Source organism: Panthera uncia, chromosome B1 (assembly GCF_023721935.1).
Source record: "Panthera uncia isolate 11264 chromosome B1, Puncia_PCG_1.0, whole genome shotgun sequence".
Taxonomy (NCBI): domain Eukaryota; kingdom Metazoa; phylum Chordata; class Mammalia; order Carnivora; family Felidae; genus Panthera; species Panthera uncia.
In genome coordinates, this window is record NC_064811.1 from 88,317,302 (window position 1) to 88,330,857 (window position 13,556).

The following is a 13,556-nucleotide window of genomic DNA, read 5'->3' on the forward strand; positions in this document are numbered from 1 at the left end:
ATCTCACAGCTCATGAGTTCAAGCCCCGTGTCAGGCTCTGTGCTGACAGCTCAGAGCCCGGAGCCTGCATCGGATTCTGTGTCTCCCTCTCTCTCTGCCCCTACCCTGCTCATGCTCTGTCTCTCTCTGTCTCTCAAAAGTAAATATTAAAAAAAAATTTTTTTTAATTCTCTAAAAATCTATATAGTCATAGACAAAATAGTTCATGCTCAAGTTGTGAAAATCCTTTTGGATGGTCTCCAAATAAACCTTGCTTATATAACTTAGGTTAAATTAGTTGTCCCATTTCCCTATGTGTCCAATTATATAGTATCACCTTGGCTCATTAGTTAATTCCTCTGTGACTGGCTCGTTTATACCTCGATATGTTCTCAAGAGAAGGTTTTATTAATGCAGTGAGTTGACTGAAAACATAGTTCATTGAATTCTTTGGCACAAAGAGTAACTTTTTTAGGAGAGGTGGTTGTCTAGAACCCTGAGTCAACTTTAACTCCCCCACTCCCCACAGACACTCCTTTTGGGTCCCAACCCACCTAGAATTATCACAATATGTGAACCTCTGTTTCTGAAAACTACAGTATGGCCTCTCCATGGGATTGCAGGGGTGGGCAGTTCACAAATAAGCCTTTGAGCTGTGAAACTGTGGTCTGTTAATGCCACTCTGTATTATTCTTTATTCTGTTAAACGTTGTTTGATAATGCATTAGGAGCAGAAACAACAAGTAAACTTGTTTTCCCCACCCCTGTTTTTCCTTTAGGTCAATAGTGGGGCGCAGATTCTTTTTTATCATTGGAACTTTATACCTGTATCGCTGTATCACAATGTATGTTACTACTCTCCCTGTGCCTGGAATGCATTTCCAGTGTGCCCCAAAGGTAAGTACCTCTGAATTACCATATAGAGGAGATGAAGAAAACAATTATTGAACGCCTGCTCCCTATTGACATGCTCTTTAGACACTTTCATATGTGTTAAATGCAATCTAATATAGTTTTTGTTTCTCTTGAGACTTGGGGGAAGAAATTTAAATATGTTCATAAAATGTGTATCTTTGTGCATTAGACGTTCATTTTCTACTAACTAAAAGTTTACAGTGGGGTGTTCAACTCTGCTTTTTTGCCCTCTTATTTACCTATTCATTCATTCATTCGTTCGTTCATTCGTTCATTCATTCAAGTATTAAGCTCCTGTTCTGCACCAGGCCAGCACTGTAGCAACAGCAATGACCAAAACAAAGTTTTTCTTCTTCTAAAGCTTATATTCTGTTGGGGGATGACAACTGAGAAATAAATGCACACCTTGTCACATAATGATATGTCAGGTTGCTATCAGATGAAAAACAGAAAAGCTGAGTAAGGGTAAGAGCGATGCTGAGGACAGGTACTACTTTATACAGAGATCAGAAAGGCTTCTGTAGTAAGAAAGCATTTGGGCAGCAAACAAGATAAGGAAGTGAGCCATGTGGTTGGGGGGAGCCCTAAGCCAAGGAAATAGCTTAGTCACAGTAGATTTAAAAGGTGTCAGGAGGCTCATGTGGCTGAGTAGAGGTGGAAAGGATGGAGGTGGGACAGGCCTTGGGTCCCCGAGGCCCTTTGTGGCCCACTGAAAATGAACTTCAGTGGTGGCAGTAAGAGGTGAGGAGAAGTCATTCAATTCAAGATGAATTTTGACGGTAAGGCCAACAGGATGTGCTAATAAGTTGGATATGGATGTAGAAGAAAGAAGCTGAGGATGACCCCAAAGTTTTTAGCAGTTGGAAAGCTAGAGGGGCCTTTTGCTGGAATACATTGTGGGAATAAATACTGAAACTGTCTTAAGCAGGGTTTACAGTCTCTCCAGGTAGAGCCACTTCGTGAGAGAGCTGTTAATCATCTTAGACCCCAGTATGTCCTGGTTTATAAAAAAAGAAGCATACAAATCATGTGCTTTCTGGACAAGGGAGTAAAGTCTAACATCATATTTTACTGAACACTAAGCAGATGTCCAAGGTGGAAGGAAAAATAGAGTTGTTCTAAGTCAACAGTCTCCCTCACCAAATATAGGTGTGGTTTGGAGAAGCTATAATTTTCCAAAGCCATCAAAGCAGAAAGTATCTGTAATTAAAACAGTGTACATATTGAATTTAAACATTGGCTGATTTTTAGTGAAACTAATTTAAGGCATGGGAGAAGTTCAGAAATGTAATAAACACTTCTAAGGGGTTATTGCTATGTGTTAGATGAAGAAATGGGCACAGAAAAGAAGGCAAGCCCATCCTAGTAATGGATGGGGTTTGCAGAGATGAGTTGCTATGATTATAGAAAGAAAGTAAATTAAAGATTATCCTCCCTGGAAGAGTTGCAATTTTCAGAAGCCACATCAGTAAACATACCACTGGATCACCAAGCTACAAATACTCCCAATGGAAGCTCTGGTGGCATCCTAACTAAATAGCCCCCATGTTCATTTGTCAAGACCTCTTCCTGAAGCATAAGCAGGCTATAGGTGCCTGAGTAATGGTTCGGTAAAACAAACACAAATCATTTTGACTAGAGGTGATAGGGTGTTATGGAACAAGAGTCAGAATTGTGTTCTAAATGTGGTTCAGCCACTGGCTTTGAGTGCTCCTTAGATTTTTGTGGTCACAAGGCTATTAGGTAATCTACCTGCCTCCTCTGTTGCTGACTGTGTAGAATGTCCTTCGTGGCAATGAGCAATGACAGAACCATGTATACTGAAACCACTCTCTGTGAGAGGGTGTCACATCTAGTCCTTGGTGCCGAATAAACTTGTTACTCACAAGATACAATCACCACGAGTGATTTCACAAGATTGGTGAAATATTTGGCTTTCGGTTTTCCAGTTGCCTTCTCCCTTGTCTGTCTTGGGCTTTACTTTAAGTCTTTTGCTTACAATTTGCTTCAACCCAGCAATCCAGGCTTTGGTTTGCAGTCACAAACTGTGTGTTCTGAGAAGTGTGTTTAAATAAATGTTGGCCCAGTTATTAGAACGTGAATGAAATGATTTAGCTTTTCAAACCCATTTTGCCACATACAAGAATGTTGGGCTGGAATGACTATAGTCTGTTCCCTGAGAAAGTTTTCCTCACACCTTGGCCAAGGATGTCTGGAGGACTTTTCTTCTGAACTGAAGGGACAGTCTGCAAGGTAAGTTTTCTGACTTGGCAGCAACGAAGTTGGGCTGTCTTGTACTTTTTTTTTTTTTTTTTTTTGTGGGGAGTGGCGTGCAGAGGTGACAGTTCGAGGAGCCCTTAGAACACTGAGCCTCTGTCTGCCTTGGCTCTTGTGATTGATGCTTCTCCTCTTAGCTGTCTGCATCTTCAGTTCCATATCCAGTCATGGCATAGAATGGTATCTGACAAATCAGGAAATTAATAGGAACGAGAGTCATAAGTGGTGAGCGTTGGGGGTCCCAGTGAACCAGAACAAAATTAGAAAAATAAATCCATTAATCCCAACTCTCACCATTACCTTCCCTGACCTTCCTCAGTTTTCTTTATACCCTCACCCCACCCTCTTTTTTCCCCTTTCTTGAGCATGAACTGATATCTAGGATAGCAGTGACAGGACTGAGGAATTAAGAACTGAGAAAAGACAGAGCAAGGAGAGAGAGTGCTTCCTCTGTTCTGTATTCTGTAAAGGCATCATGAATCCAGTGCTATCAGAAATCTCCATTCACCCTGGCTGCTGAAAGGAAGAGGGGAGAAGAGAATGTGTGGCAGTAGTTTAGCTCCTAGTTTGCTTATACCTTTGGGGCCCATCTAATCCCAGGTAAAGGGACTGATGGCTTTAAGTGTTTCTGCCCTTAGAAAATTAGAGTGTTGAGTTGGGAACGGTGAGCGGATAAAAATATATATATTTGGGTTTTGAAATGAAGAGTCATGTGTTCTTTTAAACTGGAAACACAATGGTTGGGCAGTGTATGTACTTTTTTATTTGATCTCCGTGTTGACAGTTGTTTGTCCCAACCACGTGACAAGAAATTCCTGAAGGACTGTGGTTGATCTGATAAAGCACCCGGCTAGGTTCTGTCTTGCACATGAAGGGCGTATCCATAATTTTATGTAGTTTACAGCACACATTTCCTGAGGTGAACCTGAAATGAGTCCTGTAGTTCTGTCCACAGTACTTCTCCTTCCTCAGATGTGGATCCTTTGCAGCCTTCTAGAGCCTGTCTTTTCAAGCCAAGATCACCTGTTACTTTTTTTTTTTTTTCGTAATGTCTGTTTATTTTGAGAGAGAGTGAGCGAGCATGAGCGGGGAAAGAGCAGAGAGGGGCAGAGAGAGAATCCCAAGTAGGCTCTGCAGTGTCAGCCCAGAGCCCGATGCGGGACTCATATTCATGAACTGTGAGATCATGACCTGAGCATCGGGAGTTGGATGCTTAACTGACTGAGCCACCCAGGAACCCCTGGACTATCAAGTCTTGATAAAATATCTATGTTGTGTTTTTGCCAGCTGGGCTTGCCCTAAACAAACTTTTGAAGAAGGTTTTTTCTCACTTTACTCTCTAATCATGGTTTATGTCATTTTCTGTTACAGAGCTTTATTCTCAACTATTAACCAATCATGGTGTGTTTGCCTTTTTACATAGGTCATCTGGATACCAGAAAGCTTTCCAGATCCGTATGAATTGTTTTTTATCAGGAAATGTTTAGGCTCCCCAGTAGTGATGTTTTGGGCAAAGAATCCTGCCCTGATTCCTACTCTACTGGATAAGATGGTTTTCTACTTGCTTTAGAGGCTAATTGAATTTCTCTCCTCCCAGACTCTCCTCCCATCCATTTGTACACACCCTACCCTCCTTCACCCCATGCATCCACTTGGGCAGGGTACTACCTGTCTTCACGACCAGTTTAACCACCATCAAGACTGGACTGGCCATGGTTCAGGGATCATTGAGTATAAAAGACAGCATGGCATACAACTGTCCCCCTAGGTGCCAAATGAATAGTCATTAGTGGTCTTTCTATATTTCTCCTCTACTGTGTACTATTACCTGAATATATTTCTGAATATCATTCTTTGATTTTCTAAGCCTCTTCAACTGATGCTAGGCTGATCTGAAACCCTGGACCCCCAAGCACTTCAGTTTTCCAATTTTTCATGCCTACTATTCTGACCAGCTCAGTCCACTGCTCCTTCCCATATGCTAAAATTTTCATGGGATATAAGCTTTTGACTATTGGGTCAAACTCCTATCCTGGCCCATCATTGTTTCCCGTGTCATCATGGTGGCTTCTAGGGACTTCTGCACCATTGTTCTAGGGACTCTCTTCTGACCCTCTGCAGTAACACACAGATTATTTCTTTGGAGGATGGTTTTCCTAATCAAAGCTACTCACTTTTAAAGCTGCCAATACATCTCTAATCCATCATTTTCAAACCTGTTTAAATTATTTAATGTGTTGCAGCTCCCCGTTTTAACTGTGAAATGTTTTGATCAGATATTAATACAGCTATTTGTACACTTTCAGCTGCCCACTTAACACAAGGTCTGAATACACTTTAGAATATTAGTAATGTGGTGTTCAGCTGAATCAAATATTAACCATCCAAAACCCTGACTTCCCCCTAAAAAGAGGAAAGAAAGTAGCTTTGATTTTTTTTCAGCGCATAGCTGTGGTGAAGTCATTGGTTATTAATATTTTTAAAAGCTTTGCCCAAGGACACACTACCACCAAAACATATTATTAGTAACATATTGAATAATTTAAAGCATGTCACTAAAACTCGCCAATAAATGAATAAAACCTAGTTTGAGGAGCTACCCTCTTGGATTCTTTTTGAGTTTTTAAGTTAAAAAGAAAAAAGCACAGCCTAGTGAATTTTTTTAGCTGTTTTGTTTTGACCTTTCTAAATATCTTAGAAATGAGGCTGAAATGTGATTTTTATCGGCTTGTAAAGTTTCTTATCTTCTTGTGTCATTCAGCTCAACGGAGACTCTCAGGCAAAAGTACAACGGATTCTACGGTTGATTTCTGGTGGTGGATTGTCCATAACTGGATCCCATATCTTGTGTGGAGACTTCCTCTTCAGTGGTCACACCGTTGTGCTGACACTTACTTATTTGTTCATCAAAGAATGTGAGTACTAACTCATTCCCACTCTATTGACCGCTGTAGTGGGAGGGATCCCTGGGCCCTGAAACTTATGGGAACTCTTACCCTTTGGGCTTGATAGCTATGGAAGGTACAGGTGTGTGAGTGTGTGAGAGTATGTGTGTCTGAGTGTATTTAATTCATTCCAACTAGGCCTATGTGATTTGAACATGGGAGACTTAAAACTTGGCCCTGGATTCTCTAACATTTAATCTGGCTCCAGAATGTCTCAGTCCCTCATTAGAACCTCTCAAGGTATGAAAAGCTATTTTAGTGTTGGCAAATAGGTGTTAAGTTTATTACAAACAGAATCAGTGCACTGGAAAGCTGAATGTAAATGACTTATGAGTGTGAAATTTCCATTGTATGAAACTTCCATTCCATCATTCCAAATAATTTGATGTTTTCCCCTTTTTTTAGATGTTTTCTTGTCCCATTTCAGTTTCACCATTTTCCAGCTGACTTCTGTGCTTTTAATAGGCATCTTCAAAAAATATTTTGCCAATATTGATCATTTCTTCATACAAAACATGGAGGCAAGAATGTGAAGTATCTTTCCATATTTATACACTTAATTGCCATTATACAAAATCTTTATGGAGCCCAGCAGCTTTCATGGCTGGCATGGTGCCTCCTTCATCATGGGAGCTGTGTTTCAGGTTAGCTGCCCAGCAGATCCCATTGTTGTAGATTTCTGAGGTTCGATTTATGTAGACCCATCACCTCAAAGTCCTTTCAAAGTAAGTGATAGCTTTCCCTTCGTTTTTGCAAAGCTGGTCAGGTTAACCTTCACCTTTAGTTCCAGAATACTCCATATTGTTTCTTAGAACTTTATCTCCACTTTCTTCACTTCCTCAGCATTGTAAAGAGGCCTTTTGGCAAAGACCAACAAAAGGTTGCCTGCCCTTCTGTTGTCCTGCTTCTTCTACCCTCTCTTGGCCTGTCATTAATCCAAACAGGTTTAGCCTTACTTCATGGCAGTATGGACATCACAGTTTATCTGTCAGTGGCACATAAGTGAGTTCTTGTCCCCATAGGCCGCCTGGGGTCTCAGGTTTCAGTTCCGCTTTGAGGGCTTTAGGACAAAGATTTGAGATTATTTGCAGTAGAGGAAGTCTTTTTTTTTTTTTTTTTTTTTTTGTAAGAATTGTGTAGTTTGAGGTGTTTCCTTTGTAAGTGCTACACACACACACTTAGAGTGGGGAGAGTAGCATGTTAAATGCACAGGCTTCATTATTCCTGACATAAGGTGGAGGCCGTTCTGGACCTTTCCCCTTATTTCTGTCCTCACATTTCTACCAGAGGTGGTAATGGGGAGGAACCTGAATCTGTTTCTGCACCGATATCGGGGGTTGTCTCTTCCTTCAATGTCAGTTATTTCTCATATGTAGTTATTGGTTCTGATGAGCCAGTAGAGAGATCTGTGTTGTTGATGACTCTAACTCTAACTTTTGCTGGGAAGAGTTCCACCAGTGTGTAAGATCAATTATTTTCTAGTCCAGAGGTGGACTCGTGCTATAGGAGTTTCTCTCTAATCTGAGAATCATAGAAAACTTAGAGAAGAAGATGAGGGTGAGGCAGGGAGGAGCTGCATGTTGGAACGAAGCCATGGTGAGTTGCAAGTAATGACAAGAAACACCCCAGGAAACTGAAGGTCAATTTTAGAAAATAACTGAAGACCAAGTGATGCTAACAATAATAGCAAATAGACATAATACTCTGTGCCAGGCACTATTCTAAGTCCTTGATGCAAAATAACTCATTTAATCCTACAGCCACCCCATGAGAGCAGCACTGTTTTCCCCTTTTTCAGAGAGGACACTTAGAGAGAGTGACTTCCCACGGTCCATAGTTGGTAATTGGAGGATGGGATATTCAACCTCAAGCAGGCTGACTCTAGAGGTTATGCTATTAATTTCTTGGGTCTCTTTAGAATATTTGGGAGCCCATACTTGTCTGATCTTATAAAATTGCTAAGGAACAGTCCAAATATATTGCCCATTATTGTTCTTTCTTTTACTTCAGGACAATAGCAAGGCAACTTGTGATTATTTTTATGCTCTGATAAAGGCTATGCAGTATGTAGAGATATTTTCTTCCCAAAACGTGATTTTGGCTTGAGGTTTCAAAAACTGTGTGAGTTAACATACAGCAGTGAAAGAATTACATCCTGATGTTTCTAATTTTTGGTGAGGAATGAAATGGCAAATCTGTGATGCTAAGTACAAACCCAACTCTAGCATCAGTTCTGTACATGGACAGAGCATTCCACGTTTGTGCCCGTTTCCTATGCAATTAGGAAAAACAGTCACCTTCTAAGTGATGCCCTGTGTTCTGGTTCAGAGTAAGCAGTGGTCCCAGATGGTTTCTTTGAGCTGTCTGCTTCTAGAATCAGATGCATCATTCATATATTTTTTTGTTTTCCTGCCTTTTGATCTGTTTGGTCTCTTTCCTTGTTTGCCTGGTTGTCATGAATAGATTTTAATTTAGTCAAGAGAACAGATAAAAACATGGGACCAGGACCATTTTGTGGGCTTTACACAGAGGGGAGCTTTACACAGTTGTGCAACTATTTCACTGAGGCCTAGGTTCCTTATAAAACTATAAAACTGGCCTGAAGAAATCAGCCTAGCTTTTAGTACCAAGTGCCTTGCTGGTAGAGAGGGAAAAACTCCCTTCCTTCCTTCCTTCCTTCCTTCCTTCCTTCCTTCCTTCCCTCCCTCCCCCTCCCTCCCTTCTGTCTTTCCTTCCTTCCTTCCTTCTTACCATGCTACCACACAAAGTCCATTGTCTGTATGATTCAATGTCTGTAGGGCTTGGATCCCACACAGGCAGTGGGGTGAATTAATATTTGTGTCATCCTCTTTCAGCCTGATGTTATTAATCCTATGGTAGAATGGGAAAGCAGAAAAGTTACCACTTTCCCATTTCTATTTCAAAACAATTTATATTAAATCTTTTCTTTGGTTCAGCCAGCCAGTGTTCTCAGTTAGTGAGCAGTGGTCCCAATGTGGTAGCATAATTGGGAATACATTTTTATGGAAGAGCAGTGTTAGTATTTCCAGACATTCTTAAAACTTCATTTTCAATTCCACAAGTGCTAAATGACCACTCGGCCCATCTCTTTACTCCTTTTATACTTCAGCTTTGATTCTTGTGGATAAACAAATACAAAATTGTTCTGGTTTGCCCAAACATTTTTAACTTCTAAGGTAATAAGTACCAGATGACCTTATAACCAAAGGGAACTGAGCTGCTGTGAAGCTTCAGAGAAGGGTGGAGTCTGTGGTTCTGCAGAATGCATATTTCGTGAAATCTCCAGATTTCTAAGAGTTGGTTCAATTTTGAGTACTCTCCACCTAATGGAACAGTTATGGGGCCTGGATGTGGCCACCAGGCTGTAAAGGGTAAGGCTTCTTCCAGCTTTAAAATTCTAGGAGTCTATCCATTGTCTGCTAGAAGTCTGTGCCAGGATGAACCAACTGAGAAGCGATAAGGCGTGCATGCAAAAATTAAACAGCAGACTTCCAAATGCAAACAGGCTTATAAACTTCCTGTTATACTTGAAACCAAAAGAGCAACAGCTATTTCACCAAAAAATATTCTTCATTTGAATGATACCTGATTTCGTGTTTATTTCATCTGGATTTCTGGAAATGGATTCTCTTGGCATTCTACCATTGTGCTGTACTTAGAAATAAATGTCACTATGAATGTAAACACAGTTAAATATGAAAAAATTTGTTAGATTATTAACTTTGTGAGTTAATAAGGCTTTAAAATAGAAAAAAAAAAGACACAGCTATTAAAGAAAAAGAAAAAAGGGAAAGTTATTAGAGATGAACTAGAGGTTGCTGCCTGTGTCCTCATCACTTGTGTGCGCGGGCTGTGGGGTGTATGATCGCATTTCACCTGATGAGTGCTCTGGTTCTCTCCTCTAGCTAATCAATATAATGACCTTTTTACTGGACTCACTAGGAGAAGGTTAAAATCCACAAGTGAATGAGCCAGAACCCTAAGCTTTACATCGGGAGTGTTTCATAGTCACGATTAGCAATAACAGTATGAAACTGCTGAGAAGCAAAATACTGTTGGCCACAATGCCATTTTTCTCCCCCTGGAGAAATCAAAGTACGTTTCTGTAAGACCTGAAATTACTCCTGCTTTCTTATTTTTCCCTACATTTTCATTGACAACTACCCTTTCTTTTGACCCCTCCTGCTTTTCTTTCCAGTGGGATCTCTTCTGTGAGCCAGTATGAGACAATTCCAACCAACCTGAAAAACAATTCTTTTCTCTTCCTTATTGAACAACTTAGCGGACAAGGCCTAGAATACCTAGGGAGTGACTGTTCCCCAATGAATGACTATGAGACCTGCTCCCGGTGGTCCCCTCCTTCTCTCTTTGTACCTGAGCAAATCCCGGACTGTTCACAGTGACTCATTTTGGGTTAATCGGTTTTCTTCTTCCAGTGACTTCCTGACCTTAGATTATTCTACTTAAGGTCATTAACATAGACTGTAATCATTAAATTCATCTCTGGGAATCTTACTAACTCTATACTTTTCCTCCTGTCTAGATTCACCTCGTCACTTCTGGTGGTATCATTTAATCTGCTGGCTGCTGAGTGCTGCCGGGATCATCTGCATTCTTGTAGCACATGAACACTATACTGTCGACGTGATCATTGCTTATTATATTACAACACGGCTGTTTTGGTGGTACCATTCAATGGCCAATGAAAAGGTGAGAGCAGTGAAATTATCCTGGGATGATTTTCTTTTCTTTAAATGCAGTGGCCCCCTTTTCATGCAGCGGGGGTTCAGGTGGCTTAGTGGGAATAGCCACTGTCGCCACCCACTTGTGGGGTCTGGGTCAGTTCACTGAAACGTATACCTATTACTGCTTCTTAAATGATGTCACCAATATAAATGACATTTAAGGATAAAAGTGCTGTATAATTATGGAGCATGGTGTTTTACTAATTCAACTAGTCAATACCAGAATTGAAGCAGTATAAATGCTAAATTAAAATGCAGGAACCTTCTCTGTAGAAGCGTCATGGGGCAGCCAGGTAAGACATGCTCCCTGCCTTCAAAGAACTGAAATTTTGAGGCAAAGACAGAATCTATTTTAAAAAGGCAAAATAAGCAGTCCATGAATTCCTGGATTTGGTCTGTCTTTCGGTGATACTGTGCTCTCTGGCTTCCCTTCTCGTCCCTTCCTTATTTGTTGCTGGTGCCTTCCATTCCCAGATGACCTTTTCTTCTTCTCCTGTTCATGTTGAAGAGCTAGCTCAAATGCCACGTCTTCTGGGAAGCCTTCCTAACTCCTGCTCTCTTCCTGTCATCCCAATATGGGAAGACTCCTCCCCTTCTATGTGTTTTCCTAGTCTAGGTGTGTGTGCTTGGTGTAGGAGAGTGAGTCTGCAGGGGCGCCTGGGTGGCTCAGTTGGTTGAGCATCTGACTTCAGCTCAGGTCATGATCTCCTGGTCTGTGGGTTCGAGCCCCATGTTGGGGTCTGTGCTGACAGCTCAGAGCCTGGAGCCTGCTTCGGATTCTGTGTCGCCCTTCCTCTGCCCCCCCCCCCCTTGCTCTCACTCTGTCTCTCTCAAAAATAAATAAAACATTTTTAAAAATTTTAAAAAAGGAAAGAGCATGAGTCTGTGTAGTCTAACTTACCTTTGGATAGTCTTGCCGTATTGTCCAATGCATGTAATTTGTGAGCAGTTGAAATATGCCATTCCCTAAGGGTCTAAATCGATTCTCGTTTAGTGGTGTCCACTGATAGATGCCTCTTTTGGGGTTATTTTGTCTCTAGTTCTACTTCCCATTTTATGAACTTTAATTTTCCCCTTCCTTATACTTCTGTCTAAATGTCTATTGGCAGCACCCCACCAAAACTTTCACCTTTCCTCTTAAATGTGTTCCACCCTGCAAGCTTGCCCTGCACTCTTCCATCTTCCTCCAGCCTACATCCACCTGCTCACACACCTTTACAACTCTTCCTCCTGGCCCACTCTCACATCCGTTCCTGAATCTGCACTCTTATTGGGACTGCAGGCAGAAGAATTTGCATGAGCTGGAGCAAGGGGGGAAGGGGGCTGGGACCAGAAACATGTCAGAATCAGGGAAAAGGCGCAAAGACAATTACTGCCTTGTGATCCTGATTCTGCTGCTTTCTCTGTTATGGTACAATGAATGACAATTTAATTAAGAAAAAAAAATGGGATACAAATCATGAAAAATAGGTCTCATTTTCCTTTTTACAGAACTTGAAGGTCTCTTCACAGACTAATTTCTTGTCTCGAGCATGGTGGTTCCCCATCTTTTATTTTTTCGAGAAAAACGTACAAGGCTCAATTCCTTGCTGCTTCTCCTGGCCACTCTCCTGGCCCCCTGGCTGCTTTAAATCCTCGTGCAAAAAGTATTCACGGGTTCAGAAAATCGGTGAAGATAATGAGAAATCTACCTGAGGAGCAAAACAAAGGCATCAGCTCTTACACCAAAAGAGTTAACGCTGTAACCAAAGGTATAGTTTTGGGTTTTTATTTTAGAAGAACTGACTGGTAAAGGAAGAAGTGGACCAAATTTTGTGTAAATGATTAGAAAGATGAACGAAGTATTACCCTTTGACTGCTTTTCTGATTCATCCTGAGAAAGGTATATTCTCCTGCAGCCCTTCATTCATTGGTGACAAGCCCCCCCACTGGGATTTTACTAATGAGCTTCTTAAAGAGGTGCCAAAGAACATACTATTCCTATCCTTATTCTTTCTCCACTAAAGCCCTCTACAGAATTTTTTCAGGATTTTTTTTTTTTTTCCTCCAAGGTCAGAAGAATTTGTTAATGTTTTAAATAAACTATCTGGATATATACAGCTACTGTGTAAATAGAATTACCCAATGTTGAGAGTGGTTTTAGTATTAGGCTTATTAATGAGGGGGAGATCCATGGTTAGGAGTAAACTGGAGGTGAACTTTGTTTCCACTTTGTCATGGGGAAGGTCAGGGTCAGGTCTGGGAATGTGCACTGCTGCTACCACCCCATGCACTATGTATCACTTCTACTTTTTTTAACTGATACTTATATACACACACACACACGCGCGCGCGTGCACATGTGTGTGTGTGTGTGTGTATAGATATATATAGATATATATATAGATATATATATATATATATATAGGAAAGGTGATCTAAGTAAATATGGAAGTATTTGACACATCTAACAGATTTTATGTGTGTGTAAATATTTCCCCTTAGAATCTCTATGGCAGATACACAGGACGCCTGGAGCTGTTTCTGCTAAACAGGTGGTCCTTGAGTACACATGTATATGCTATCTGCCTGGTAGATACGCATCTGGTATCCCTAGGGCAGTCAGCTGCTCCAGCACAGGCTGGAAACACATAGGTGTGTGAGCGGATGATCATGCCACTTGGGGAACAAGGCT

The 13,556-nt window shown here is 41.0% G+C and overlaps 1 protein-coding gene across 5 annotated transcripts in view; it reads left to right on the forward strand.

Moving 5' to 3' along the window:
• The window catches only part of SGMS2 (sphingomyelin synthase 2), a 98,312-nt gene extending 85,331 nt beyond the window's left edge, over nucleotides 1-12,981 (forward strand). For all 5 annotated transcript variants that reach the window (XM_049630998.1, XM_049630995.1, XM_049630997.1 and 2 more), the window contains exons 3-6: nucleotides 759-876; nucleotides 5,933-6,086; nucleotides 10,681-10,847; nucleotides 12,374-12,981. In XM_049630998.1, the coding sequence (XP_049486955.1) occupies nucleotides 759-876; nucleotides 5,933-6,086; nucleotides 10,681-10,847; nucleotides 12,374-12,577 (643 nt within the window). In that variant the 3' untranslated portion in view covers nucleotides 12,578-12,981. The remainder of the gene's footprint in view (nucleotides 1-758; nucleotides 877-5,932; nucleotides 6,087-10,680; nucleotides 10,848-12,373) is intronic.
• Nucleotides 12,982-13,556: the final 575 nt, after the last annotated feature.